This window comes from Rana temporaria, chromosome 11, assembly GCF_905171775.1.
Source record: "Rana temporaria chromosome 11, aRanTem1.1, whole genome shotgun sequence".
NCBI lineage: Eukaryota > Metazoa > Chordata > Amphibia > Anura > Ranidae > Rana > Rana temporaria.
The window spans coordinates 20,633,807-20,660,927 of record NC_053499.1 but is presented as its reverse complement, the minus strand read 5'-3'; the positions used below and the strand labels follow the sequence as shown (position 1 = coordinate 20,660,927).

The following is a 27,121-nucleotide window of genomic DNA, read 5'->3' as shown; positions in this document are numbered from 1 at the left end:
GCTGCTTTTTGGTGGCGTACACAATGTTAAGTATGGCCGTCGTTCCCACGTCGGATTTAAAAATATATATTTTTTTGTTTGCGCAAGTCGTCCGTGAATGGGGCTGGACGTAATTTACGTCCACGTCAAAACAATGACGTCCTTGCGACGTCATTTAGCGCAATGCACAGCTTCATTTAAATGAAACACGCCCCCTACTCGCCGATTTGAATTATGCGCCGTTACGCCACGAGAGATACGCTACGCCGCCGTAACTTACGCCGCAAATTCTTTCTGGATTTAAAGCTTTCAAAAGTAAGTTACAGCGGCGTAGCGTATCTCACATACGCTGCGCCCATGCAATTGTATGTGAATCTGCCCCATAAAGTTTGGGCGTTCTGAGTAACTTTATAGCAGAAAAAAAAAATGCTGATTTCACTTTAAACTTTGTATTTACCTCGCTTATAAGTCTCATTTCAGTCAGGTGACATTTCTTTTCTGTACCCAACCCGCCACAAGAGAACTACAACTTCCAGCATGGACTTACACAATGTGGGCGGACTCTCCGCCTGTCAGCGCCGTTTTATCACCTCACAGCCCTCACTCCCGCCCCCTTTTCCACCTCCCGCGTCTCACTCCTGCCCCCTCCCCTCTCATTGGTCCCGCGTCACGGGCACTAGCGCTCCATCCGTTGTCCTAGCAACATGCTTTTCCCGAACACCCGCCCTCTGCGTGACGCAAGGCATGCTGGTCACGTCACGCAGTGAGCAGGCGCCGCGGTGTATGCCGGGTACAGAGAGGCGGCCTGCTGACGGATCCCGGGACAGCGTCTGAGGGGGGAATCCCTGGCCCTGCCAGTCACCGGCCGAGGCACCGCGGGGAAGTACCGGGGCCCGCTTGAAGGGGGTTCCCCGGTCCGGTAGACGAAACTCCAGCGTTTTCCATCCCCCACCCCGGAATCCCGGGAACTGCCACCGGTCCCCCGGTCCATGACCCAGATCTGCCAGACACTGCACCGGCCGGACACCGGGGACACGCAGCAAGGTAACCGGAGACCCTTCCTCCTCTTCTTCTCCCTGTGTGTACCCCTGTGAGAGCAACCCCCCTCCTCCCCCCTATATACTGTATATACATCATATACACCCCCCCTCCCCCTATATACTGTATATACACCCCCCTCCCCCTATATACTGTATATACATCATATACACCCCCTCCCCCTATACTGTATATACATCATATACACCCCCCCTCCCCCTATACTGTATATACATCATATACACCCCCCTCCCCCTATATACTGTATATACATCATATACACCCCCTCCCCCTATATACTGTATATACACCATATACACCCCCCTCCCCCTATATACTGTATATACACCATATACACCCCCCTCCCCCTATATACTGTATATACACCATATACACCCCCCTCCCCCTATATACTGTATATACACCATATACACCCCCTCCCCCTATATACTGTATATACACCCCCCTCCCCCTATATACTGTATATACATCATATACACCCCCCTCCCCCTATATACTGTATATACATCATATACACCCCCCTCCCCCTATATACTGTATATACACCCCCCTCCCCCTATATACTGTATATACATCATATACACCCCCCTCCCCCTCTATACTGTATATACATCATATACACCCCCCTCCCCCTCTATACTGTATATACACCCCCTCCCCCTCCATACTGTATATACACCCCCCTCCATACTGTATATACACCCCCCTCTATACTGTATATACACCCCCTCCCCCTATATACTGTAGATACATCATATACACCCCCCTCCCCCTATATACATCATATACATCATATACCCCCCCTCCCCCTATATACTGTATATACACCCCCTCCCCCTATATACTGTATATACATCATATACACCCCCTCCCCCTATATACTGTATATACATCATATACACCCCCTCCCCCTATATACATCATATACACCCCCCTCACCCCCATATACTGTATATACATCATATACACCCCCCTCCCCCTATATACTGTATATACACCCCCCTCCCCCTATATACTGTATATACACCCCCCTCCCCCTATATACTGTATATACACCCCCCTCCCCCTATATACTGTATATACACCCCCCTCCCCCTATATACTGTATATACATCATATACACCCCCCTCCCCCTCTATACTGTATATACATCATATACACCCCCCTCCCCCTCTATACTGTATATACACCCCCTCCCCCTCCATACTGTATATACACCCCCCTCCATACTGTATATACACCCCCCTCCATACTGTATATACACCCCCCTCCATACTGTATATACACCCCCCTCCATACTGTATATACACCCCCTCCCCCTATATACTGTAGATACATCATATACACCCCCCTCCCCCTATATACATTATATACTGTATATACACCCCCTCCCCCTATATACTGTATATACATCATATACACCCCCTCCCCCTATATACTGTATATACATCATATACACCCCCTCCCCCTATATACATCATATACACCCCCCTCACCCCCATATACTGTATATACATCATATACACCCCCCTCCCCCTATATACATCATATACACCCCCCTCCCCCTATATACTGTATATACATCATATACACCCCCCTCCCCCTATACTGTATATACATCATATACACCCCCCCTCCCCCTATACTGTATATACATCATATACACCCCCCCTCCCCCTATACTGTATATACATCATATACACCCCCCCTCCCCCTATACTGTATATACATCATATACACCCCCTATACTGTATATACATCATATACACCCCCCTCCCCCTATACTGTATATACATCATATACACCCCCCCTCCCCCCCCATATACTGTATATACATCATATACACCCCCTCCCCCTATACTGTATATACATCATATACACCCCCCCTCCCCCCCCATATACTGTATATACATCATATACCCCCCCCCCCCCCCCCCCCATATACTGTATATACATCATATACATCCCCCCTCCCCCCCATATACTGTATATACATCATATACACCCCCCCCCCATATACTGTATATACATCATATACACCCCCCTCCCCCCCATATACTGTATATACATCATATACACCCCCTCCCCCTATATACTGTATATACATCATATACACCCCCCTCCCACTATATACTGTATATACATCATATACACCCCCCTCCCCTGTATACTGTATATACATCATATAAACCCCTCCCCCTATATACTGTATATACCACCCAGACCCCCCCCTATATACACCAGGCATCCAGACCCCCTCCCCCTATATACTGTATATACATCATATACACCCCTATAGTGTATACACCACCCAGACCCCTCCCCCTATATGCTATCCAGACCCCCCCCCTATATACTGTATATACACCATCCCATACAGACCCCCCTCTTCTCCTCCCTGTGTGTACTCTGAACATTATACCTGTGAGAGCAACCCCCCTATACTGTATATACATCATATACACCCCCCTCCCCCCTATATACTGTATATACATCATATACACCCCCCTCCGATTATATCATTCCCAATGTACTACCCCCACCGAATACTGTGTGTTATACAACATTATAAAGTGTGCATTATTATTATTTAGGTACTCGTATAGCGCCGTCAATTTACACAGCGCTTTACATATACAGTGTGCATTCACATCGGTCCCTACCCTCATGGAGCTTACACTCTAAGGTCCCCCCCCCCCATCTGTGTGTTATGACATTAGTATCACTTCTGTGTATATTCTAGTATTTACCCTCCCATAGTGTGTGTGTCACTTCTAGGTGTTACATGTCACTATATTTATTATACCCCCCCCCATAGTGTGTGTGTGCATTATATACTCATCATGTGTTAACGCGCCCCCCCCAACTACTATGTTACACGTCTCCATGTGTGTTTGACATTCTACCCCCAGTGTGAGTTCTGTACATTGTGTCTATTATCAGATTCTCATAGATCATTGCAGCATGATGTTTTTATTTTCTGTCGGTTCTCCTTTTCTCCATAGTGTGTGTGTGTGTGTGTGTGTGTGTGTGTGTGTGTGTGTGTGTGTGTGTGTGTCACCTTTGTGTGTTTATATAACGTGTTACCTGTTATCCTATCCACACAGCATGTGTCACAGCATGTGTATTATGTCATCATCATGTTTTATTATATGATTGTGTATGACGTCTGTTCTATTCTTGTACTGTCAGTGCTGTGTATGTTATATTCTCCCCATTATCTCCTCCCCCATAGTGTGTGTGTCACTGTTTATATTACATCACGCCCCTTACATTGTGTGTGGGTGTCATTGCTGTGTGTGTTGTTATAATGCATGTATTATCCTATCCTTATAGTGTAACATGTGTCATACTACATGTATTGTCCTGTCCTCCATAGTTTCACTACTGTGTGTAATGCATTGTTATATATTATCCTACCCCCCCCCCCCCCCCCATAGTGTGTGCATGCCACCTTTCTGTGTATATTGTATTAATACAGCATGTCTATTAATCCATCCTCCACAGTGTGTCGTGTATTTCATATTGTCCTAAATTATTGGTATCCCATCCCCCATGTGTGTTTATATAATGACTACTAACCGGTCATCCTCTGTATTGCAGATCTGTCACTGCTGTGTGTATATTATACAATTGTGTCTGTTATCTCATCCCTGCATTAATGTGTTTCTGTCACTGCTTCAAATATTCTTATATATATATAAGACAATATACCCCATAGTGTGTCTGTCACTACCATCTCTTATGTTCTATTACATCATGTCTTTATCCCTCATCCCTCACTACTGTGTAATTGTTTCATGTCTATATTATGCCCCATAATAAGTATCTGTCACTACGGTGTATACAATGTTGTCATGTCGGTTACACCCACATAATGATTAAGTACGGTTTATGTTGTATAATGTCTATTGCATTATCCCCCATAGTGTCTGTCATTGCTGTATATATTCTGTCATATCCATGATCTTAAAGTGGAGGTTCACCCAAAAACTCAATTTTTAACATTAGATTGAGGCTCATTTTGTGAAGGGGAATCGGGTGTTTTTAAAATCGAAGCAGTACTTACCGTTTAAGGCTGGGTTCACACTACTACACTACTTTCTTCCTACTTTGCTCTGTGTTCAATGTTTCCCTATGAGAGCGTCTTGTAGTGTCCTACACAAGTCGGTCCGACTTTGAAAATGCTCCCTGTACTACTTTTGGTCCTACATTGATCCTACTTCAGGCCCATTGAATATCATTGAAGTCGGACCAAAGTAGTATCCTGTTCATGAAAGTAGGATGGATGTAGGACCAATGTAGGATAAATGTAGGACCGATGTAGCAGAGCAAAGTAGGATGAAAGTAGTGTAGTAGTGTGAACCCAGCCTTAGAGATAGATCTTCTCCGCCGCTTCCGGGTATGGGCTGCGGGACTGGGCGTTCCTATTTGATTGACAGGCTTCCGGCGGTCGCATACAGCGCGTCACGATTTTCCGAAAGTAGCCGAACGTCGGTGCGCAGGCGCCGTATAGAGCCGCACCGGCGTTCGGCTTCTTTCGGCTACTCGTGGCGCGATGTATGCGACAGTCGGAAGCCTGTCAATCAAATAGGAACACCCAGTCCCGAAGACCATACCCGGAAGCGGCGGAGAAGATCGCTCTCTAAAACGGTAAGTACTGCTTTGTTTTAAAAAAAAAAAACACCCGATTCCCCTTCACAAAATGACCCTCAATCTAAGGTTAAAAATTGTTTTTTCGGGTGAACTCCCGCTTTAAGCCCCATAGTCTGCTATAAGATATATACGTTCTCCGCAAGGAGAAAACAAAACGGCAGCTTTAAGCCAATTGCTGCTAAGGATCTATGGGCAGCTTCAGGCTGGGTTCTCATATATGTGAATTGGATGAGAGTTTCTCCCGTGGGTCACATGAGTGCATTTAGTTCTGCACTCCGGTGACCCACATTCATCCAACCGAGGTCTGCTGTCAGCTGATGTCACTCTGCTGTCAGCTGATGTCACTCTGCTGTCAGCTGATGTCACTCTGCTGTCAGCTGATGTCACTCTGCTGTCAGCTGATGTCACTCTGCTGGTCCAGACTCTTGAGGGATTCCAACCTGAATGTCGGCAGCTGGCTCAGCCTCTTAGTGGCCACTGAGAGCCTAAACCAGCATTTTCCGCCCACTCCACACCGCTGCGCTCCAGCGAGCACCAGAAGGGGGTAGAGCAGAGAGCTGGGGGCTGACGGTCACTGCTCTCGGAAGCAATCGGTGGTCTTTAATCGCACAGTTCTCTGTCTTGGTGGTGGGTGGGGGTCCAATGTTGCATTCACCTATGATTGTTTATTTTGGAATCTCACCCCCCTCTCCATAAGCACTGGGGTCACATTCGTTGAGTGACAGAGAAACCTTTCCATACTAGTCAGTACCTGTGTGCAAAGGTGTCTTTGCTTTGGAAGAATAAATCACCTCCAATGTTGGGTGTCCTATGTGTGTGGATGTTGCTGCATTATGTAAAACTATTAGTTTTGTTTTTTACATTTTAGAATGGGGTGCCTCAGATTCTGCAGAGCTTTAAAGTGTGCTGTAACTAAAAATTAAAGTTGGGGAAACTGTCCTAGTGTAATAGTTGGAAGAGAGCGCCAAATGAGAAATCCTTAGGTGTCCTAAGTGTTTTTTATTTATTTTATTTTTTTTCATTGCTCAACTGGTTACACCAAGCAGGGCAAAAGGCAACCGATGTGTTTTGGGGAGCACACAATCCCCTTTCCCCAGAGCTGGAGGAAACACATAAAATAACACAAATGAAAATGACGATAAAGCAGATGTGCTACCAAGTGCCGGTTCACACTACCGCGACATGAAAGTCGGCACGACTTTGCGCGGCAGCTTCAAGTCGCCTCAAGGACAGGCAACTTTGTCAGTGGCCAATCAAACAATAATCGGCTTTGTGGGAGGGAGGGGTTTGCCTGAGAACTGTTTTCTCTTCCTGTGAAGTTGCTTCAGTTAAGACAGAGATCCGACTTTGGCGACAACTTCCATTTGAAATCAATGGGTAGAAGTGGCCTAGGAACCTTTTCTGAAGTTGGAGCGACTTCAGTAGCGTACATTAAGACGGCTCTCATTCACTTTAGTGTCTGATGTCACGCGACTTGGGGCAACACAAGTCGGATCCCAAGTCGCGGTAGTGTGAAACGGCACTTAAAGTACACGTAACACGTAAAGAGAAATAAACAAACGAATCCACTGAGATAGAAACATATCCTCCGAACTGCAGTGCAATGCAGCGCGAGTATGTAGAAATAAAAGGAAACCACGTTTCACTGTAAGGACCACAGATTTATACCTCGTGCACATATGTTTTTATCCTCCTAGATTCCTTAAAGCCACATTTTGCTTGTGTGTTTATGTGGATTTGGCGTTAATGCATTAAAAGTGATTGGAAACCCCCCCACCCAAAAAAAACAGGAATAATGAGCTAGTATGCATTGCATACTAGCTGTTTATGAATTCTTGCCTTAGAATGAAGCCTCCGCAGCGACGCCTGCACGTTGCTGAGACGGCTGACATCTTCCCCAGTGTTTCTTCTGGGTTCGCGGGCCCCAGTGCTGCGAGTAGCTGGGGCCGCAATGATGGCACTTCCATGCATGTGTGCGGGAGCCGCCAGTCACGGCACAGGGCTCTGAAGAAATGGCGCATGCGGCCGTTCTTTCAGAGCACATGCGCAGATGTCATCGGCAGGATGTAAAGTAAATATCTCCTAAACAGTGCAAGTTTAGGATATTTACAGTACCTAATAGGTACAAACAATACAGGGGAGTTTACTTCCTATTTAACTTTCAGATGTGACTAAACGCATCTAGTGTTGTTGCGCATTTGTTTTTTCTTTCTGCCAAAACATTCCTATTTTTGAATGCACAGTAATGTGTGTGTGTGTGTGTTTGTTTGTTTTTTTTTTCTCTAGTCGTCTTCCAGGACAGCCTCTTGAGACCTTGGGCTCCTCCCTCCGGGACAGGAAACACGTACACCCTTTTCTTTAAAGGGCGGTCCTCTAGATCTCCTCCTCAGTTATTGTGTTTCCTGCCAGAAGGGAAGGAGCACGTTTTTTTAAGGGACTTTTAAAATGCTGGATTCCCTCTCTGCCTGGTACCCCTCTGCTCCTGCTAGGAAGAGAAAGGTCACCGTTTTTTCACTGCTGTCTAAAGCTCAGAGAGAGTGGGAACCCTTGATGTCGGCATCCCCCCCCGCAGTACCCAGTACCTGTTGCGTTGGTCTCCTTCTGAGGGCACAGCGCGGTACATCAGCTATGGCGGCGGCGAGAGACGCTGGCTGGCCATGCCGCTCTGCACTGCAGATCCTCTTCCGGAGCGGCGCTGAGGGGCGGGACGGATGCGTTCCACAAGGCGGAAGTGCGTCACCGGAACGGCGTCATCAAGGGGCGCTGTCGAAACCTAGTCCCATTCGACTTAAGCGCGGCAGTGGAAGGAAGGCACACGGAGCGGTGTGTTCCATACGCAGCCGGGCTGTTTAAGGACACAGGACCGATGGAGGAAGCGAGGCAGGCTACAGACTCCGGGTCCACCGGCTCCGGCGTCTCCCAGGTAAGGGGGGCTAGGCTGACTCTTCACTTACCTTGGGGGGACATGGTCTGAATTATCTCAGGACCTTTTCTCCCTCCCTGGGCAGGGCCTGTGGTGGAGGGCTCCCCAGCACTTACCTTTTCTGACACACGGGTGGTTGTCAGGGGGCATTGTCTTTTATACTAAAGCATGGTGTTTGTGTTTGATTTTAGGTCAAATCTCAGAGACAAAACGCCAGCACAAGCCCCTAAAAGAAAGTGCGCTGTATGTGGGGAAAAATTGGGTTCCAGCTGGAAAAAGCCTCTATGTGTAGAGTGCATCTCCAGTCTGGTCAAAGATGACTCTGTGGCAGAATGCCAAAAAGTCTTATCATCTGTAAAAGATGAGCTAGCATCCACTTTCAAGTCTTTCCGGGGAATGATGGATAGGATGCAGATGCCGTCCCCGGTATATAGGACCCCTAGTGCCCCGTCCTTGGCAACTCCGGTCGAAGGGGATGAGCATGAGGAGGAGGAAGCAGGAGGGTCCACTCGGTCCCAGGCTTCCTCTCAGGTAGATTCAGCTTCTGGCTCTGAGCTAGAAGAAGAAGACTCTTCCAGGGGGACTAGATATAGACTGTCTCTAGAAGATGTGGGAGACTTGCTTAAAGCAATATATGAAACCCTAGAGATCCGAGAGGAACAGGTCCAGCTATCTAAGCACGACCAACTTTATCAAGGTAGTGCTGTAAAAACCAGGTGTTTTCCTGTTCATAAGTCGTTGGTGGAAACGATCTTGTTGGAGTGGGAGCAACCAGAAAAAAGACCTTTTTTTGCAGGGAACCTAAAGCGTAGATATCCTTTTGAGGAAGATACTACGCTCCCATGGAACAAAGTTCCAAAGCTAGATGCACCTCTGGCCAGGGTGTCAAAAAGAACTGACCTGGCCTTCGATGACCTTGGAACACTTAAAGATCCAATGGATAAAAGGGGTGACATCATTTTAAAAAGGGCTTGGGACGCTTCCACTATTGCACTTAAGCCAGCGTTGGCGGCTACCTGCGTAGCCAGGAACTTGGAGTGTTGGCTTAATCAACTCCAAGCGCATATCACTGCTGGTACATCCAGGCAGCAGATTTTAAAATCTTTCCCGTTACTCTTGAAGGCGGCTGGCTTCCTAGCCGATGCTTCCTCAGAATCGGTGAAGCTTGCAGCCAGATCTGCAGCGTTGGTCAACGCAGCCAGAAGGTCGGTCTGGTTAAAGACATGGACGGGTGACGCCGCATCAAAATTAAAACTCTGCGGCTTACCTTTTTCTGGCGATCACTTATTTGGTCCGGGTCTCCAGGAGGCACTAGAAAGGACACAAGATAAAAAGAAAGCCTTCCCGGAAAGAAAAAAGAAAGAAAATAAACGCTTTTTTCGAGGGTTTAGGCAAAGCCAGAAAGACCGGGATTCACATCCTAAAAAACATTGGGTGGGCCAAAAGGGACGTGGAAGAGGAGGAATCTTGTTTAACCCTCCTCAGGTTCCCCCCAAAACCCAGTGACACTCAGGTCCCTGTGGGAGGAAGATTGGGGGAGTTCCTCTCACAATGGACAGAATTAACAGTCAGTCCGTTTGTACACGACCTCATAGAAAACGGCTACAGGCTGGAATTCTCAGTTCCCCCTCCCCCAATATTTTTGGTCACTCAACCTCCCAGAGACCGGGAGAAGGCAGAGGCCCTGGGTCTCCTTTTAGGGGACCTGTTGGATCAGAGGGTTCTGTTGGAAGTTCCCCAGGAGGAGGAAGGTCAGGGGGTGTATTCACATGTCTTCGTGGTGAAAAAGCCCTCAGGAAAGTACAGACTGATTTTAAACCTTCGTCCCCTCAACAAGTGGGTCCGGTACAAACGGTTCAGAATGGAATCGATATTTTCAGTCACCAGTCTGATCTTCCCAAAGTGTTATATGGCCACCGTGGACTTACGGGACGCATATTTACACATTCCGATCCGTCAGGAATGCCAAAAATTCCTGCGTCTAGCGGTAAGACTGGGTTCTGCTACCAAACATCTGCAATTCAGGGCCCTTCCCTTTGGCCTGTCTTCCTCGCCAAGGATTTTTACCAAAGTCCTAGCAGAAGCCCTGGCACCACTGAGACTCCAAGGAGTAACAATAGTGCCTTACCTAGACGATCTGTTGTTCATAGCCCCGTCTGGTCATCAGTTAGAGAGCGACCTGAAGGTAGCCCTGTCTTTCCTGCGTTCCCTGGGTTGGCTGGTCAACGAAGAAAAATCGCAGATGATACCATCACAGGAGGTGATGTACCTGGGATACAGAATATCCTCAGTAGAAAAGAAGATTTTCCTTCCCCAGGAAAAAATTCTCAAACTAGATCAGGCGGTTGCTTTTCTCCAGACGAATCAGGAGATCAGCATAAGGCAAGTTATGCGAGTTCTGGGTCTGATGTCGGCCTGTTTTCCGGCGGTACCCTGGGCCAGATTTCATTCGCGTCCTCTCCAGGCACATATGCTCAAACTTTGGAGTGGCAGGAAGGAGGATTTGGACCTCACAATACCTATCCCAAAGAGCATTCAAAGAAACCTATGGTGGTGGAGAGCCAGAGAAAACCTGGACAAGGGTCTTCTCTGGGATCCGCCAGTGGCTCTGGTAATGACCACCGATGCCAGCAGGGGGGGTTGGGGCGCCCACCTGGGAGAAGTTTGGACCCAGGGTCAGTGGTCGTCCTCGGAGGTTCTTCGGTCATCGAACCAAAAAGAACTGTTAGCCGTTCTAAAAGCCATTCAGGGCTTCAAGTGCTATCTAGTGGGTCAGCATCTACAAATCAGGACAGACAACGCTGCCACAGTAGCTTATATAAACAAGCAAGGAGGCACAAGGAGCCCAGCCCTACAGGCAACAGCTACACAGATCTTGATCTGGGCAGAGAAAAATCTGGTACACCTTTCAGCTGTCCACCTAAAGGGCTCACTGAATACCCTGGCAGATTTCCTCAGCAGACAGGTAGTATGTCAGGACGAGTGGTCTCTAGACCAGGAGACTTTCTACCAGATAGTCTCACTCTGGGGACTACCAGAGGTGGACCTGTTCGCAGCAAAGGAGAACAGGAAGGTTACAACATTTTTTTCCATTCACCCACAAGACAAAGCGAAGGGGATAGATGCCTTTTCACATCCTTGGCATTTCAGCCTGGCATACGCATTCCCTCCAGTGAGGTTGATTCCCAGGGTAATCCAAAAATTTCTCAGGGAACCCGCGGATCTGATTCTGATCACGCCTTTCTGGCCCAAGAGGCCATGGTTCGCCAGCCTGTGGAGGCTGGCCCTGTATCCACCTTGGACACTTCCAGAGAAAGTAGATCTACTGTCTATAGGTCCAGTCCTTCATCCTCAAATAAAGAACCTGAAACTAACTGCCTGGTTTCTGAAGAGCAACTATTGAAAGCACGGGGTTTTTCAGATAAAGTGGTCACGACTCTCTTAGGGTGTCGCAAACCGGTAACTAGAGCAATATACTCTAAGGTGTGGAAAAAATTCAATTCCTGGAAGATACAACAAGGAATGAATCATTCTGGCATCCCAGTAGTGCTAGAATTTTTGCAGGCAGGTGCGGACTTAGGCTTATCAGTCAGCACTCTCAAAGTACAGGCGGCTGCCTTAAGTATTTTTTTGGATGTACCTCTTCAACAGGATCGCTTCGTCAAAAACTTTTTCAAAAGTCTGACAAGATCTAATCCAACTAGGATTAGAGCCTGTCCCTCTTGGGATCTGTCCTTGGTACTAAAGGCTCTTACTAACAAACCATTTGAACCGCTGGAAGAGTCTTCTCTGAAACATGTTACCCTTAAGACAGTCTTTCTAGTGGCCATAGCCTCAGCCAGGAGAGTCAGCGATCTTCAGGCCCTCTCTATTAGGGAACCCTTCCTATCTGTATTTGATGATAGGATAATTCTTAGGACGGATCCTAGCTTCCTACCCAAGGTAGCCTCTACCTTTCATAGGACTCAGGACATTGTCCTACCAACCTTGCTTTCCTCTTCAGAAAATGATGAAGGGGAATTTTTGTCCTTATTGGATGTTAAAAGAAGTCTTTTATTTTACTTAGAAGTCACAAAGGAATTTAGACTATGTGACTCACTTTTTGTTAACTTCTCAGGTGCCCGCAAGGGTCACAGAACATCAAAATCCTCTATTGCCAGATGGCTCAGGATGTTGATTGTAGAAGCATATACGTTAGGGGGTAGGGAACCACCTACAGTTAAAGCACATTCTACTCGGGCAGTGGCGGTTTCCTGGGCAGAAAGAGCAGGAGCGTCCCCGGAAGAGATCTGTAAGGCGGCAGCCTGGACATCTTACTCAACCTTTGCAAGACACTACCGGTTGGACCTGCTGTCAGACAAGGATCAGGCCTTCGGACGAAGGGTCCTCCAGACAGTAGTCCCACCCTAAAAACCAGTAAGTTCTTGCTTGTCATCTCAAGAGGCTGTCCTGGAAGACGACTAGAGAAAGACCGGAGTTAGGCTTACCGGTAACTCTGTTTCTAGGAGTCTTCCAGGACAGCCGGAGTTTTTCCCACCCGGTGTCTGTTAAGGAACTGTAATTGTGGTGAAGATATAAAATGATCTAACGATGTGTTAGTAGACTATGTCTTTCAGGATCTTCTGGTATTTCTCGGGCAAACTGAGGAGGAGATCTAGAGGACCGCCCTTTAAAGAAAAGGGTGTACGTGTTTCCTGTCCCGGAGGGAGGAGCCCAAGGTCTCAAGAGGCTGTCCTGGAAGACTCCTAGAAACAGAGTTACCGGTAAGCCTAACTCCGGTCTTTTTTTTTCATTCCTCAAATGCTCCTGCCTCCTAACGCCTGTAAACGCTATGAGTGTATGGAACCTAGGCTAACCTATGGGGGGGGGGTCGGAGGCAGAAAAACATCAAATGCCTATTAGCTGCATTTACATTGTAACGCCACGTACGCGGCGTATTTTGCCGCGATTTGTTTACTTTTTTTTTTTAACAAATAATTTCCATTGATGTCTATGCCCGAACGCCAATGCCGCCTGAAAAAAAGGGTCCGGGACTTGTTTTCAGGCGGCAGGCGTACAGCGTTCGGCGTGAGATGTGAACCATCTCATAGACATCAATGGAAATTCGCCCCTCCAGCGGCACGAGCGTCGCGCTTCAGGCGTATATACGCCGAGGTGTGAATGCAGCCTTAAAGATGTTGCTGGATTCCTTGAGAAGCACAAGACAAGAGATACAATCCCAAAAATCACAGTGTAACAAAATGTATCTAAAGGTGTCTCTCCTGGTGTGTGGCTGGAGGAAGTCCGCCCAAAAGGATACAAATGTTTTCTACCGTTGGAAATGCACTTGGTTACAGTGGGACAAGCGGCAGCCCGTACAAAATTGATATTACTAAAAATGGGATTGCCATAAAACTAACCCAGTTCAATGAAACAAACTTCTATAAGAAGCATTTTTTTTAAAGCTTTAAATGGAGTGGAGAGGTATTAGAACCGCTGTTAGGTTTTTATTGCTGTCTGTGTCACCATTTACCATTCTCATCGAAAGTAGGGAAAATCCCACATTTTGGATTGTCCCCAGAAGAGGAATAGAGGGGGGAATCTTCCAATGGGGACATTTAGGACTTTCACTGTGGATGGATTTCCTTGTGTATCCTTTTCTGGCTATGGGACAGGAAGGGAAGGAAAATCTACCTAAGACACAGATGGCAAAAAAAGACTTTATAACCCCCTCATGCTATCCAAAAAGGAAAAAGCGCAATCCTATGGTGGGGATCTGCCCACATGCTTGTACCAACACACAGCTCGGCCTCTAAGCAAGCCACTGAGAGCCTTAGCCAGCCCCTTCATAGCCCAGTGCTTTAGTGAGCGTGGGCGGGTTGGACACAGAGCAGAGAGTGGGTGACTGGCAGTCACCAGCTCTTTGCTCATTGTGTTTGATTGCATGGTTCTCAGTGTTAGAAAAGACGAGGGACAAATGCTGTACGCACCTTTAATATGTATAATTCTACAAAAAAAATAATTTCTTTTTAAATTGGCCTTCAGACATTCAGTGATTAAAATCAGTAGCCCTATCCTCCATTTCTTGGCACGCTGGTAGTTGTCGGTACCCCAGTGTGTAATGTACGGAGGTAGAGAATTCCCGGTGCTATGTCTTCGGTGCCAGCTTTTGCCATGAGCTGGTTCTATCCTCAATCACTGGGACATGCAAAAAAAACGAAAGTTGCAACAACGCCATTTTTTTATTCTCTGCTAAAAAAACATACATAATGTTTAGGTTTTCTGGGCAAAAAAATTGATCCACTTTTAGTGCTGGTTCACACCAGATGCCGTTCCGTGCGTTTTTTCTCTGCAGCGTTTTCCGTGTGTTCTAGCGGCTCTGGTTCACACGGGTGCATCACTTTCTGTATTGGTGTGAACTGGAGCCTTTGGAGTGCATGGGAGGACGCTGTGTGTGCGTTTTTCCATCTGGTGTGAACTTCTATAAATCTGCAGGGCTGCCTTTTTCAGATGGAATGTGAATGCATTCTTCTAACATGCATGCCCCTTTTGGTTGTGTGTGTGTTTTTTATTTTTTCTCATAAAACATTCCTCATTGTTTGTTTTTTACAGTTGCTAAGCATGTTTGTTGCTCTGTACTATGAAGTTATTGCTTTGGAAGATGTTTAAATGTGCTGTAAAAACAAAATCGGTAGCCCTGTGGATTTTCACTAGAATGAATATACCGGCACGGCTATGTTGATGTACATGATGCGGAGCTCTTGCAGGTTCCATTGTGTCTTTGAAGGAGAGTGCTGCCTAGATGCACATTTAATAAATCGGTTAACATGTGTATCAACCTATTGCATTCAGAAACCAACTTTTATTAGTTCAAAGCAGATATAAAGGTGAAAGATGAGTGTTTTAGTGGAATATTTCACTTTGCCCATTACTCTTATGGCCATAAGCTGATGTTTGGGCACCCAAAGACAAACGCTGAAAGCCTGCCTGCTTGTGCTTTGGTTTGTTTTAGATGCCGGTGTCAGAGACTATAGTTCAGAAATAGAAGATAATCCTTTTGCTGCCATGGTAAAGGCATGCATTTATTTTTGGCTAATCATCCTGTTCGTATAGTGTGGGTTATACTATTTTTATCAACATTTCTTGCTGTGAGGGTTGTACCCAGCATAGAGAGGCATCTTATATTGTCTCGTTATGTTGGTTTTATCTACGGTGCCTGGTAAGTTCCAAGTCTGTTCTGTTTTATACTTGTGTATTTTATCGGAATATTCGCTGTCTGATTTGTAAGTGTGTGCCAATCGCATGTTGTAGCGTTTGTGATGTTTTGCATCACACCGTATATACTTGAGTATAAGCCGAGTTTTTCAGCACATTTTTTGGCGCTAAAAATGCCCCCCTCGGCTTATACTCGAGTCACTTTTTTGTGCCTGATCTCCCGGACTTTGGGGACCCAGTGCTGGCTGTAAGTCCACTGGACCCCAAACTTTGCACACATATAGCCCCACTCTTCCTCTACAAGTTTACCGCTAGGTATACGTGAAGTCTATTTTTGATCCATGTAATCATGGGTAAAAAATGAACTGACAGAATGTCTATGAAAAGGGCTTAAAGTATGTAAAGCCATACATTTTTTGTATAGAATGGGGAAGGATTTGGACTACTGTTGGGGGTTTTACTGCTATTTGAGCCTCCATTAGAGAGAATTAGCTGTAGGACTCATTTACAGTGGCATTGCAAGGGTTTATTTAATCCTAGAATTTAGATTTCAGTTTGGGATAATGAGGAAGGGTGTGGGTGTTTCTTTTTTTTTTTTTTTTCACGAATGTGCATTAAAGTAACAAAATGTTCAACATGACCACCCTAGTAGTTAAAGTATATTTGAACCGACATGTATCCAGGTTATTTGAAAATGTGTATATACAGCTTGCTAGGATAAGAAAATAAGATATCTAAAGCTTTTAATGAGTCACCGTGAGTCAATGGTTTTCTCAATTACTAGAAATGGTGAGGGTAGATGTGCACCACACATCCCAAATCTTATTATGTTTTTTTGGTAATCCTCTGTGTTCATATACAAGTTTTTCATATGCAGTATTTGGTTTACCTTTTTTTTTTATATATCCACGTACAGACAGAAGAAGGCTGTAAACATAAAGGATGTAAACCCTTGTGTTTTTTTTCACCATAATGTATAGGAGTGAAAAAACTTCTGGCAATCACCGCCCCCCCCCCCCCCTCCCATTTTACATACCTGAGCCCTGAAACTTCACCTGGCGGAGGCGCACCCCTCCTCTTCCCAGGGTCTTTGGCTCTTGAGATAGAGTAATGGCAGCGCAGCCGTTGGCTCCCGCTGCTGTCAATCTAATCCAATGACACGGGTAGCGGGGCCGTGTCATACAATCGGCGTATATGGACACCGAATGAATGTCTCAGAAGCACACCTGCAAGGTAACCCCCAGGGAGAGCTCTTCTAGGGGGTTATCTGATGCAGGGAGGAGCCGCTGGGGGACCCCAGAAGTCGCGTATCGGGACCACTCGATCTGCAACGAGCTGCACAGCGGAGGTAAGTATGATATGTTGTTTAAAAAAAATAAAATAAAAAATAATCTTTACAAACACTTTAATGCATTAAGATAGAAAGCCTTGTGTGCAGCAGCCCCCCTAACGCTTACCTGAGGCCCCTCTATGTGCTGCAATGTCCATGAGTCTCAGCCATCTGAGATTCCCCTTCCTGATTGGCTGAGACACAGCAGTGGTGCCATAGGCTGCCAGAGGCGATTCAGTTTGCATGTGTTGCGCTATATAAGTTTCTCACTCACTCAGCTAGCTAATCAGGGGAGAGGGGGCGTGGCTGAGTCGGGACTACATGTCTGAATAGACACATGGAGCTGTGACTCTGCCCTGGTGCCCCCATAGTAAGCTGCTTGCTGTGAGGGCACTGAACTGGAGGGAGGGGTCAGGAGCACAGAAGAGGAGGATCGGGGCTGCTTTGTGCAAATCCACTGCACAGAGCAGGTAAAGGCCCGTACACACGATTCGATTTTTCGACATGAATTGTGTAATGGCAGGCTGTTGTCGAAAAATCTGACTGTTTTGTATGCTCCATCGGACAATTGTTGTTGGATTTTCCGACAACAAATGTTTGATAGCATGCTTTAATTTTTTCCTACAACAAATGTGTGTTGGATTATCCGATCGAGTGTACAGAAGTCCTTCGAAAAAAAAATCCAAAGTACAAACACGCATGCTCAGAAGCAATGCTAACCATAACACAACATTAGCAGAAGTTGCCCAAAGGGTGGCGCTAAAGAGCTGAAAAACCACATAGTTTTGTGTTTGGCCAACAATTCTTTGCCGTTTGTAGGCAATACAAGTTCATGGCCAACGCCCTTCGGACAAAAGTCCTACGCTTTGTCTGCTGAAAATCCGATCGTGTGTACCAGGCTTTAGTATAACATGAAAACAAGACTTTGCAATCTCTTTAAATCAGAATATTAAGCTTTTTATTATTGCAGACGTGTGCCCTGCTGATTCACGAGATGTGTGAATACAATTAATAGCTCTACTTTAAAGTGATAATTGGCTCAGTTTCGTGAATTCAGGTTTAAAACAATATCCTGCTTTTAGCACATAATGTTTTCCTTCACATTTGATGCAAACCATTGATATAGACTTTCATTGTATCCCTGTAGTTAGCACACAATTCATGTGGCCTCTTTGTAGGCAGGGCTGTTGGCATTGTGTGAATGGTACCTGTTAGTCTGCTAGTGAACACCTAATACACTGAGGTGCCGTATTTATAAAGAATGCAATTTTGTGTTTTGGACTTTCAGCTTGATAAATGTTTGGTATATGATTTGACATTGCGCTCTCTGAACTGATGTGGTCCTCTTCTTTTAAAGATGATGTGCGAAGTGATGCCAACCATCAGCGAGGCTGAGATGCCTTCAGGGGGAAATGGAAGCCGTGGGTCTGGCTCCCCCCTACAGACAGACTCCGATTCCCACTTTGAGCAACTAATGGTTTCAATGCTAGAAGAGAGGGACAGATTGCTGGATACACTACGGGAGACCCAGGAAACACTAGGACTAAACCAAGGCAAGCTACAGGAAGTGACCCACGAGCGGGACTCTCTACAAAGGCAGCTCAACACGGCTTTGCCGCAGGTATATATATCATTAAATATTATTGTGTGCCTTTTTTTTTTTTATTGCTGTTATTCGCATAACAAGAAGCCATTGGTAAGCTGTGAGGTGGCACATGCTTCTACATGGACTCATGTTCACATCATCTCTGAGGCGTTTCTGGTTTGCTCAGCTGATGGGCATCTGGCTTATGAAAAAAGAGACTTTACAAGTTGTGTCACTTTAAATCTATTTTCTTATAATGACTTGTTCACATTCTGTTTGGTTTGTAGAAGATGCGACTTGAATTTACACTGTTTGCGCTAGAGCTGCATGATTCCGGTCAAAATGAGAATCGCGTTTTTTTTTTTTTTTGCTTAGAATAAGGATCACGATTCTCGCGGCGTAAAATCTTTTACATTTATACAAAAAAAAATTGGACTAACTTTACTGTCGCGTTTTTTTTTTTTTTTTAAATCATTAAAGCGGGGGTTCCAACCACTATTGGCATTTTTTAAATGTATGGCCCTTCATCATGCGTTTTTATAATATAAATCCGGTCACTTACCATTTTACAATCCGCCGCCGCTCCGCATAGTTATTCAAAAAGATAGTTTTATAAACTATGTCCACACCATTGTCATTTTGCTTGTGGGCATTGTGAAGCCCACAAGCACTTCCTGGAAGTCTTGGATGGGGAGTGATAATTGGGTAGCGCACTGATGACACACATTTCCCAGGAGCATTAGAGGGAGATGATGTCAGGATCCTAGGTGATTTCAAAGGCAGATCGTGGGACCGCATAGCAACAGGCATTTCCAGATGAGTAAAAATTAATTTTTTTTAGGTCTAATGAGCACAATAATGGAAAAAAAATTTGGGATGGAAACTCCACTTTAAAGTATTTTTTCCCCAAAAAATTGCATTTGAAAGACCTCTGCTCAAATACAGTGCGACCTAAAATATTTCAACAACCGCCATTTTATTCTCTAGGGTCTCTACTAAAATTATATATATATATATATATATATATATATATATATATATATATATATATATATATATATATATATATATATATATATATATATATATATATATATAATATAAATGTATATGTTTGGGGGTTCTAAGTAATTTTCTAGAGAAAAAAAAGATATATGATTTTCACTTGAAAAGAACCGTTGAAAAAGTGTTAAAGTGGTTAAATGTTCCTAATTTACATACAGAAGTCTATTCCTTTTGATGTAAAAGTCAAATTGTTACAATGTTTAGACTTACCATTCCACTGATAGAATGTTTTCAAAACTTCGCAGACTGCACAGACTTTTGTCTGAGAGCAGAGAGGAAATTCTTTGCATACCAAAGATCGTGAAACCGTGTTAAGATCACGACGGGAAAAAACTCACGTTAACGATTCTTGACGATTAAGGTCGCTCTAGGTCGCTTTGCGCTGACCATTTTTACATATAAAGTGACATTTCAGGAGATGTATATAGACATAAAAGACTATAGAACACAATGGGTGCAGCTGGCACTTTTTTTTTTTTACGGTAACAGCTGGTAACAATTTTGCTTTGTATGATTCTTGTTAGATTAGAATCATGGAAGATGCCATTGTTTTTAAAGATGCAATGAGCTTCCATGGCTGTCATCCACATGCTTGTGTCAATGGCTGGAACTGGTATGCAGGTTCAGAGTTCCTATTGGCAGATTAGACTCTTGGTAGCCCTATAAGGGTGACAGCCTTTTTTTAGCTTTCATCTTTTTATCTTTGACGAGATTACTTTTAGCCCCTTTCACATGTGCTGACCGTTCAGATACGCCTGTTGGTTTTATCAGGTGGACCTCACCGGCGCTCCATGTACCTCCTGTGGAGTGTCGGATGTCAGCTGTGACATGTCCACCGACGCCCGATCAGCCCTGATCCGATCCTCTCCGCTAAAGTGTGACGGGTGCAAACCCTATTTTGCATCCGTCTGGCGGTTTGGATCGGATGAAAACGGACAGACGGTTCGTTTTCATCCAATTCCAGCCCCCCGCCCCTACAGGAGAGCTGACTGGTCTGTGTCTGCACAGTTTGCAGGCACGGACTAGTAATCCGCCGGCCCAGTGGGGATCAACGGAGCGATTCCCGGCTGAGCAAGCAGATGCCTAAAAACGGATCCGCACATGTGAAAGGGGCCTTAGAGTTGCCCACTTTTTTTTTTTTATGAAATCCCTCCCCATCCCAGTAAAGGAACTCTGAAACTACAAGAACCTGGCAATAGTTTTTCTTCAAGGGTCACATCCCACCTTTGTCAAGCAATTGGCTTCTTGTGAAGGTAATGCTAGCCAGGGACCATAAACTCTCAGAATCTCACTCAATGCCATTAGGAGGCTGGGAGCTGCCAAAGAAATCTGAGCAGCTTGAGTGCCGGTAGTGTCAGAGCATTTTAGATGCTTGGTTTAAAGAGGTTAATGGGTTGGGGTTGCAAATAAGACGCCACTTCTAATCGGTTATGGTTGAGGATGGAATAAGTGGGAAAAAACGCTCTTTATATCCTGCACTGGAAATTCAGCTCCTGGAAACCGATGACATCCATTCCCCTGCCCAGTTTTCCCTAATGAGCACCATTCTTTAGTGATGAAGGTATTTATTGCTGGTGGCATGGTGGATAGGTGCTCCAGTAATATTGCATTGGCTATCATTGTACAAAAGGCTCTTGTATAAAAGACCAGGCACTGCTGTTCCTAAAATGTAAGGATTGTGTTTCAAGAACGGGCATCACCATTGCAAAGTCAACTTCTAGGTCCCCTTTATATAAAAGTAAATCTTTGCAGTCTTGGGCGGATTACCTGGAAACACAACCCTTTAGGCCTCATTCACATCGGGCCGATATGACATGTCGAATCGGAGCCTATTGCTGGCAGCGGCACTGATTTCAAAAAGTAGTACTTGTAATACTTTTGGAGACTTGCAGATTGATTTCAATATTTATCTGTGCAATGAACCCGCACAGATGTCTCTCAAATCTCTCCCGAAGTCGGAGTGAAATGCTGGTTTGAAATCGTGCGATTTCAGCTGAACTCACACGATTTTAAACCTTGGCGTGAACCTACACTGGATATAATCTGCTGGAGTCACTCAGCTTCTTATTTGGGGAACTTTCTTCAGTTGTCCAGTTATTTTAGGATTTTCATTGTCCATCACAAACTTTTAACATTCTTCCTAAAAACTGGCAAAGTTGTTTCTCTGTCTTGGTGTTGTAATGGTAACACATGGGGGGCTGTTTGGCTTTAAAGAGCTTATGCAAGGCTGCATATGTAAGCTTAATTTTATTAATTCCACTGGGAATTTGGCCTATTGCTGTGTGTGTTTGTGTAGTGAGTAGTAGTTTTTTTATTGTGTAGTGTTGATGCATTAGTTTACAACACAGTGTATTCAAAATGTAGACAGCCTCCTTCGATATGAGGATTTATGTCCCTTGAGTCATCCCGCAGTGTTTGAGATTAGGTCTGTAGGCCCATGTTTGGATGTTAGAATAGAACATAACATGTATAATCTGCAGTGCCTTAGTGAAGAGCATTGTTATAGTGTCAGTAAACACATATGCACACGCTTTAATTTCTGAGTAGCACATCTTATTAAAATAGTCCATAACTGCCGAATTACAATGCTTATAAATACCTTGCTATACATTCTTTGTAAGTGAACATTCTAAAGTTTGTGGTTGGAGCAGATTTCAACATGTGACATGTCATGCACATATCTCTGCATGTGACTTTTGAGCTAGTTTGCACAGAGCTGATTGGTGCTCTTTGTGGTCACATGACTGATTTAAAATCTTCTGTTTTTATTATAAATGCTAAGGTAAATAACCTACCGTATATACTCAAGTGTAAGCCAAGTTTTTTGGCACTTTTTTTTTTTTTTGTGTTGAAAATGCCCCCCTCACCTTATACTCAAGTCACCTTTTTGCGCCTGGTCTCCTTTGGGGACCTGGTACTGGCCAGCTGTAGGTCCCCTGGACTTGGCACACATGTAGCCCCACTCTTCCTCTACAAGTGTTCAAAGTTTGTTGTCCGGGGAATCTACGGCCGGGGAGCACCTATATATTTTTTTTCAAAGCCTGGCACCCCTTCCATAGACTCCCATGTTAAACGTCAGTCTAGTCATGGACACAGGGCATGCACATGGACACCCTAGGCCTATACTCGAGTCAATAAGTTTTCCTTTTTTTTTTTTTTTGGTAAACTTCAGGTGGGTCGGCTTATACTCGAGTATATATGGGTAAGCCACAAAAGAGTGGCTGACTCGGGCCTCATGCAAATGGCCATCTTGTTCCTCTGTCTTTCATGTCCACCTGACCATTGTGATTTTGCACTGCTGAATGTGGGCAGGATAAACGAATGGGCAATGTGGGAGTGCTCCTTTGTCAATCAAGAACCTTGAGCCACCCTGTGCAGGGGAGCCCTGTGGCGCGAATACATTTGAATGATGGGGAAAGGTTGCTGATATTGACATTGGAGTATGCATACAGAGTGGCAATGCAGAAGACTGGGCATCACCTGAAATTGCATTGCCACTCTGCATAGGGGACTCTGTTGAGCTGGCCAGTTTAAGGATCAGCATGAGGAGCTGGCATTTTCAGTAATGTCTCCAATGGCAGATGTCACCATTATTCATTTTTTTTTATTTTTTTTTGCTCTAAGCAAATATGAACACTTATCATATGATACACACATACCCACCTTCCCTGCCTTTCTCTGCCACTCCAGCTGGGAGTCAAACCTTGTGTAAGTTTCAAGTCGGATGGTGTTTGTGGTTTTTCACTTTCTTGATAACCTTGCCCTCCTCATATTTGTTTGGACCTGCTGATTGGCTGCTCTGTATTCTGGGAGGAGGTCACACCTGATCATCCATACCTGGTAGCATCATGTATTTTCCCCGGGCTCCAATGGAGTGGTGGTAGAGCGTGGAAAAGCTGAGAATAAGTGGATGGGGAAGTCCAAAGTGAAAGTATTTCTAAAGCAAATCCGATCAGATGAATCGAATGCAATACATAAGAAAGTTGCTTTATGATGTAACTAATAGGCATAATATGCAGCTTAGGACAGTTTGGTGAAATGAAGAACATCCCAAGCTCTAGACATTTCCTGGTATCGGATGCTTTCAGTAATTGTATTAAAAGTGATTTCACCGTCCTCTCACGTCATGCAGGCGCTCTATTTCAACAATGCTTGTACGGGTGTATTTACCTTTCCAAATGTAACGCAAGCATTGCACTACCGTATATAGGAAAGTTAAAGTTGTATTTGTTAGGAGTTTAGAACTGCATGAGTCTAGAAGAATTTTTTTGTAGAGGAGAGTCAGTGAAGTGTGAATAAAGAGACCCTTTCAAGAGATGTGGAAGATTGGAGATGTCTGTAGCAGAGGATAGGGGAAAGATGGAGCCCGAGGGCGTACTTTCCAGTTGTACGTCAGGACAATCAGTAGATATGTTCAGTGACAGAAGCACAGAAGCGGCTGAAGGCTTTTTGTCAGAAATTCCCCGCTCCTGGGATTACTCCATGCTGTCACTGCATTTTCATCTTATTGGCTGCGTCTGCTAAGTGGGATGCGAGGTGTCTGATCACTGCACTGTCATCATCATCGTTCCAAGGAGCTCAAATGTTAAAGGCATTTTAAGCCACAGCCAATGGTTTAAAGCTGAATAAAGCTTCTTCTGTGTATTGAGGATTTTTGTTGCTTGGATTCTACTAAATGTTAGCGTGCAGATTCTATCATTTAAAGCTGAACTCTGGAGCATGTTGTTGGAAACTGGCGATGGTACACTTTATTACTATGTGCTAAATAAATAAATTGGATTATGGTTTAATGATAAACTTATCTGCATCCTCCACAATAACACTGTGAAATTTAACAAGACCTGGGACCCCTGGATAAAATATGTCTCCAGCGGATTGGATACATTTCCTCCCCCCCCCCCCCCCCCTTTCCCCTCATACTCTAGTTGGATTCCATTACATAGATTGGAGACGGGGTTGTTTGTGCTGTTTTTTTACTTTAGCACTATGTAGGTCTGGTATTATGATAAAAGATCTGTCTGTCTGTCTGTTATCCCAGATTTCCTCAGTCTTTTGAGGGCAACAGACCTATCCATATAGACCAGGATGGAACTCTAGCATTGAAAGAGCCCACTCCCAAGCTCTTAACCTGCTCTCAGCCGCATTGTAATATTCATAACTTGCTTCTGAGCATGCGCGGGTTTAAAAACGTCGTTTTGAAACCTCGTTTTGCCCACACACATTTTCATTGACACAAAAAACAACGTTTTGAAACGCAGATGCAATGGTTTCAGTGCGTTTGTTAATCACTTCCCCTATTTATATGATTTGACATATTACACAGCACTAATACCCAACACCCTTCTCATCAGTCCTACCTCTGAAGGATCTTCTTATCTATCGTGTTAACCCAAAAATAAGCCCGGGTCTTTATATTAATGTGCAAAAGACACAGTAGGGCTTATTTTCGGGGTAGGTCTTACCATGTAATGTGCTGTCTTCTCTCCCTCTCTGCCTGACAGGAATCTCCAGTGAGAACGGAGTTAAAATGCTTGTAAAATCCTATAATCCACTCTATTACAGTATTATATAATGTACAATGTGTGTTTCTGTAATATAATTGTGCCAAATACCTTCATTACATCGCTGCTCTGCACTTCTGTGACCCACCAGAGCTCTCTTCCCCCCACAATTATATTACAGAAACACACACATTGTACATTATATAATACTGCAATAGAATGGATTATACGATTTTACAAGTATTTTAAACTAGGGCTTATTTTTGGGGAAACACGGTAGTGATCCTGCTACACATACACACACCCTAGTGACAGTTTGGTAAATTAACATTTAGCACTAATTGTCTGCAAGTTAGAATCACGATGGGTCTCTGCATGCGGAGAGCCTCATGGCAAGTGAATGTGATGAAGCATAGTTCATTGTTAATCTTTTACAAACACTTTTTTCTAAAGAGGAACTGCAGTCCGCTCGCATAATTTGTCATAAAAACATCTTTGCCCTCCTGAAGCTTTCCTCCAACTACTTTGCATATTTTATATATACTGTGATTCTGTACTTGCCAAATATGCTGCAGAAATCTCTCTCCACTAAGTCTGGCTGCAACTATTTTAACTAAGGGCAGCTGAAACTGCTGCCTGTTCACTTCTTGGATTTACACAGAAGCACACCTCCAGCTCTGCAGCTTTCATTTCCTCTCTTATGACTCCCCCCCCCCCTTCCTGCCAAACTGTCAGGAGAGTGAGAGCTGTGCACGATGTCAAAGACTAATTACCACACCAGAAATGGGGAGCAGGTATTTACTGGCAGATACAAAATATTTTACTATCCAAAGTTAAAACAACAAGGGCAGAAGATTTTAATAAATGGAAAAAGAAAATATGGACAGCCGCACTCCAAAAAACCTTGATGGTTGTCTTTATTTAAAAAAAAAAAGGAAAACTGCACTACAAGTCACAGCACACAACACGGGAGTAAAACGCTGACGCGTTTCACACTATAAATTGGTGCTTGATCATAGCAGAAGATTTAATAGATGGAAAGACTGAAGGTCAGCTTTACGTGGAGTACAGCAGGGACTATTTGCAACTTCTGTAAGCTGTTTACTGCCCACATTCTGATTATTTTACTTTCTTCCTGCTTTGATGATGGGTACCAACAGAGATTATGAAAAGTAGACCTCAACAGGCGCATTGACCTTGACCCCGTGCATTGGGGTGCAAAGGGTTGGAGCCCCCTGGTTTTAAATGCTGATCCTCTTCCTTTTTTTTTTTTTTTTTACTTCTATTCCAAAAATCTCAACAGGGACATGGGGCCAGATCCACAAAAGGGATACGCAGGCGTATCTACTGATACGCCGTCGTATCTCTGTTTCTATCTATGCGGCTGATTCATAGAATCAGTTACGCATAGATATTCCTAAGATCCGGCAGGTGTAATAGTTTTACACTGTCGGATCTTAGGATGCAGTACCGCGGCCGCCGCTGGGGGCATTTCTCGTCGAAATTCTGCGTCGGGTATGCAAATTAGCACTTACGGAGATCCACTAAGCTTTTTCCCTTCGTTATTTTTCTGTAAGTGTTAGTTTGCCGTCGCAAAATTAGGGCTGCTTTTACAAAGTGTAAATTTAGTACACCATGTAAAAGTATACCCTTCTATCCCGCGTCGCTGTCATTTAAAAAAAAAAAAAAATTCCTGGCGCAACTCTTTTTTATTTTTTTTACTTTTACACCCGTCGCGATTCTCAAAACTCGGCGCAACGTAAATCGCAACGTAAATCCGCGCAAATAGCGTCGGGAGCATGCGCAGTACGTCCGGCGCGGGAGCGCCT

The 27,121-nt window shown here is 44.6% G+C and overlaps 1 protein-coding gene and 1 non-coding gene across 18 annotated transcripts in view; both read left to right on the top strand.

Moving 5' to 3' along the window:
* The first annotated feature begins 725 nt into the window (after positions 1–725).
* The window catches only part of PPFIA1 (PTPRF interacting protein alpha 1), a 163,873-nt gene continuing 137,477 nt past the window's right edge, over positions 726–27,121 (top strand). For 7 of the 17 annotated variants that reach the window (XM_040328129.1, XM_040328126.1, XM_040328121.1 and 4 more), the window contains exons 1-2: positions 726–1,023; positions 18,499–18,762. In XM_040328129.1, coding sequence (XP_040184063.1) covers positions 18,499–18,762 — 264 coding nt within the window. In that variant the 5' untranslated portion in view covers positions 726–1,023. The remainder of the gene's footprint in view (positions 1,024–18,498; positions 18,763–27,121) is intronic. The other 10 variants (XM_040328131.1, XM_040328127.1, XM_040328134.1 and 7 more) reach the window with 2 other exon arrangements.
* LOC120918118 lies at positions 14,672–14,805 on the top strand. Its single transcript, XR_005744327.1, has one exon. It is a non-coding gene; the product is annotated as a small nucleolar RNA SNORA57 (small nucleolar RNA).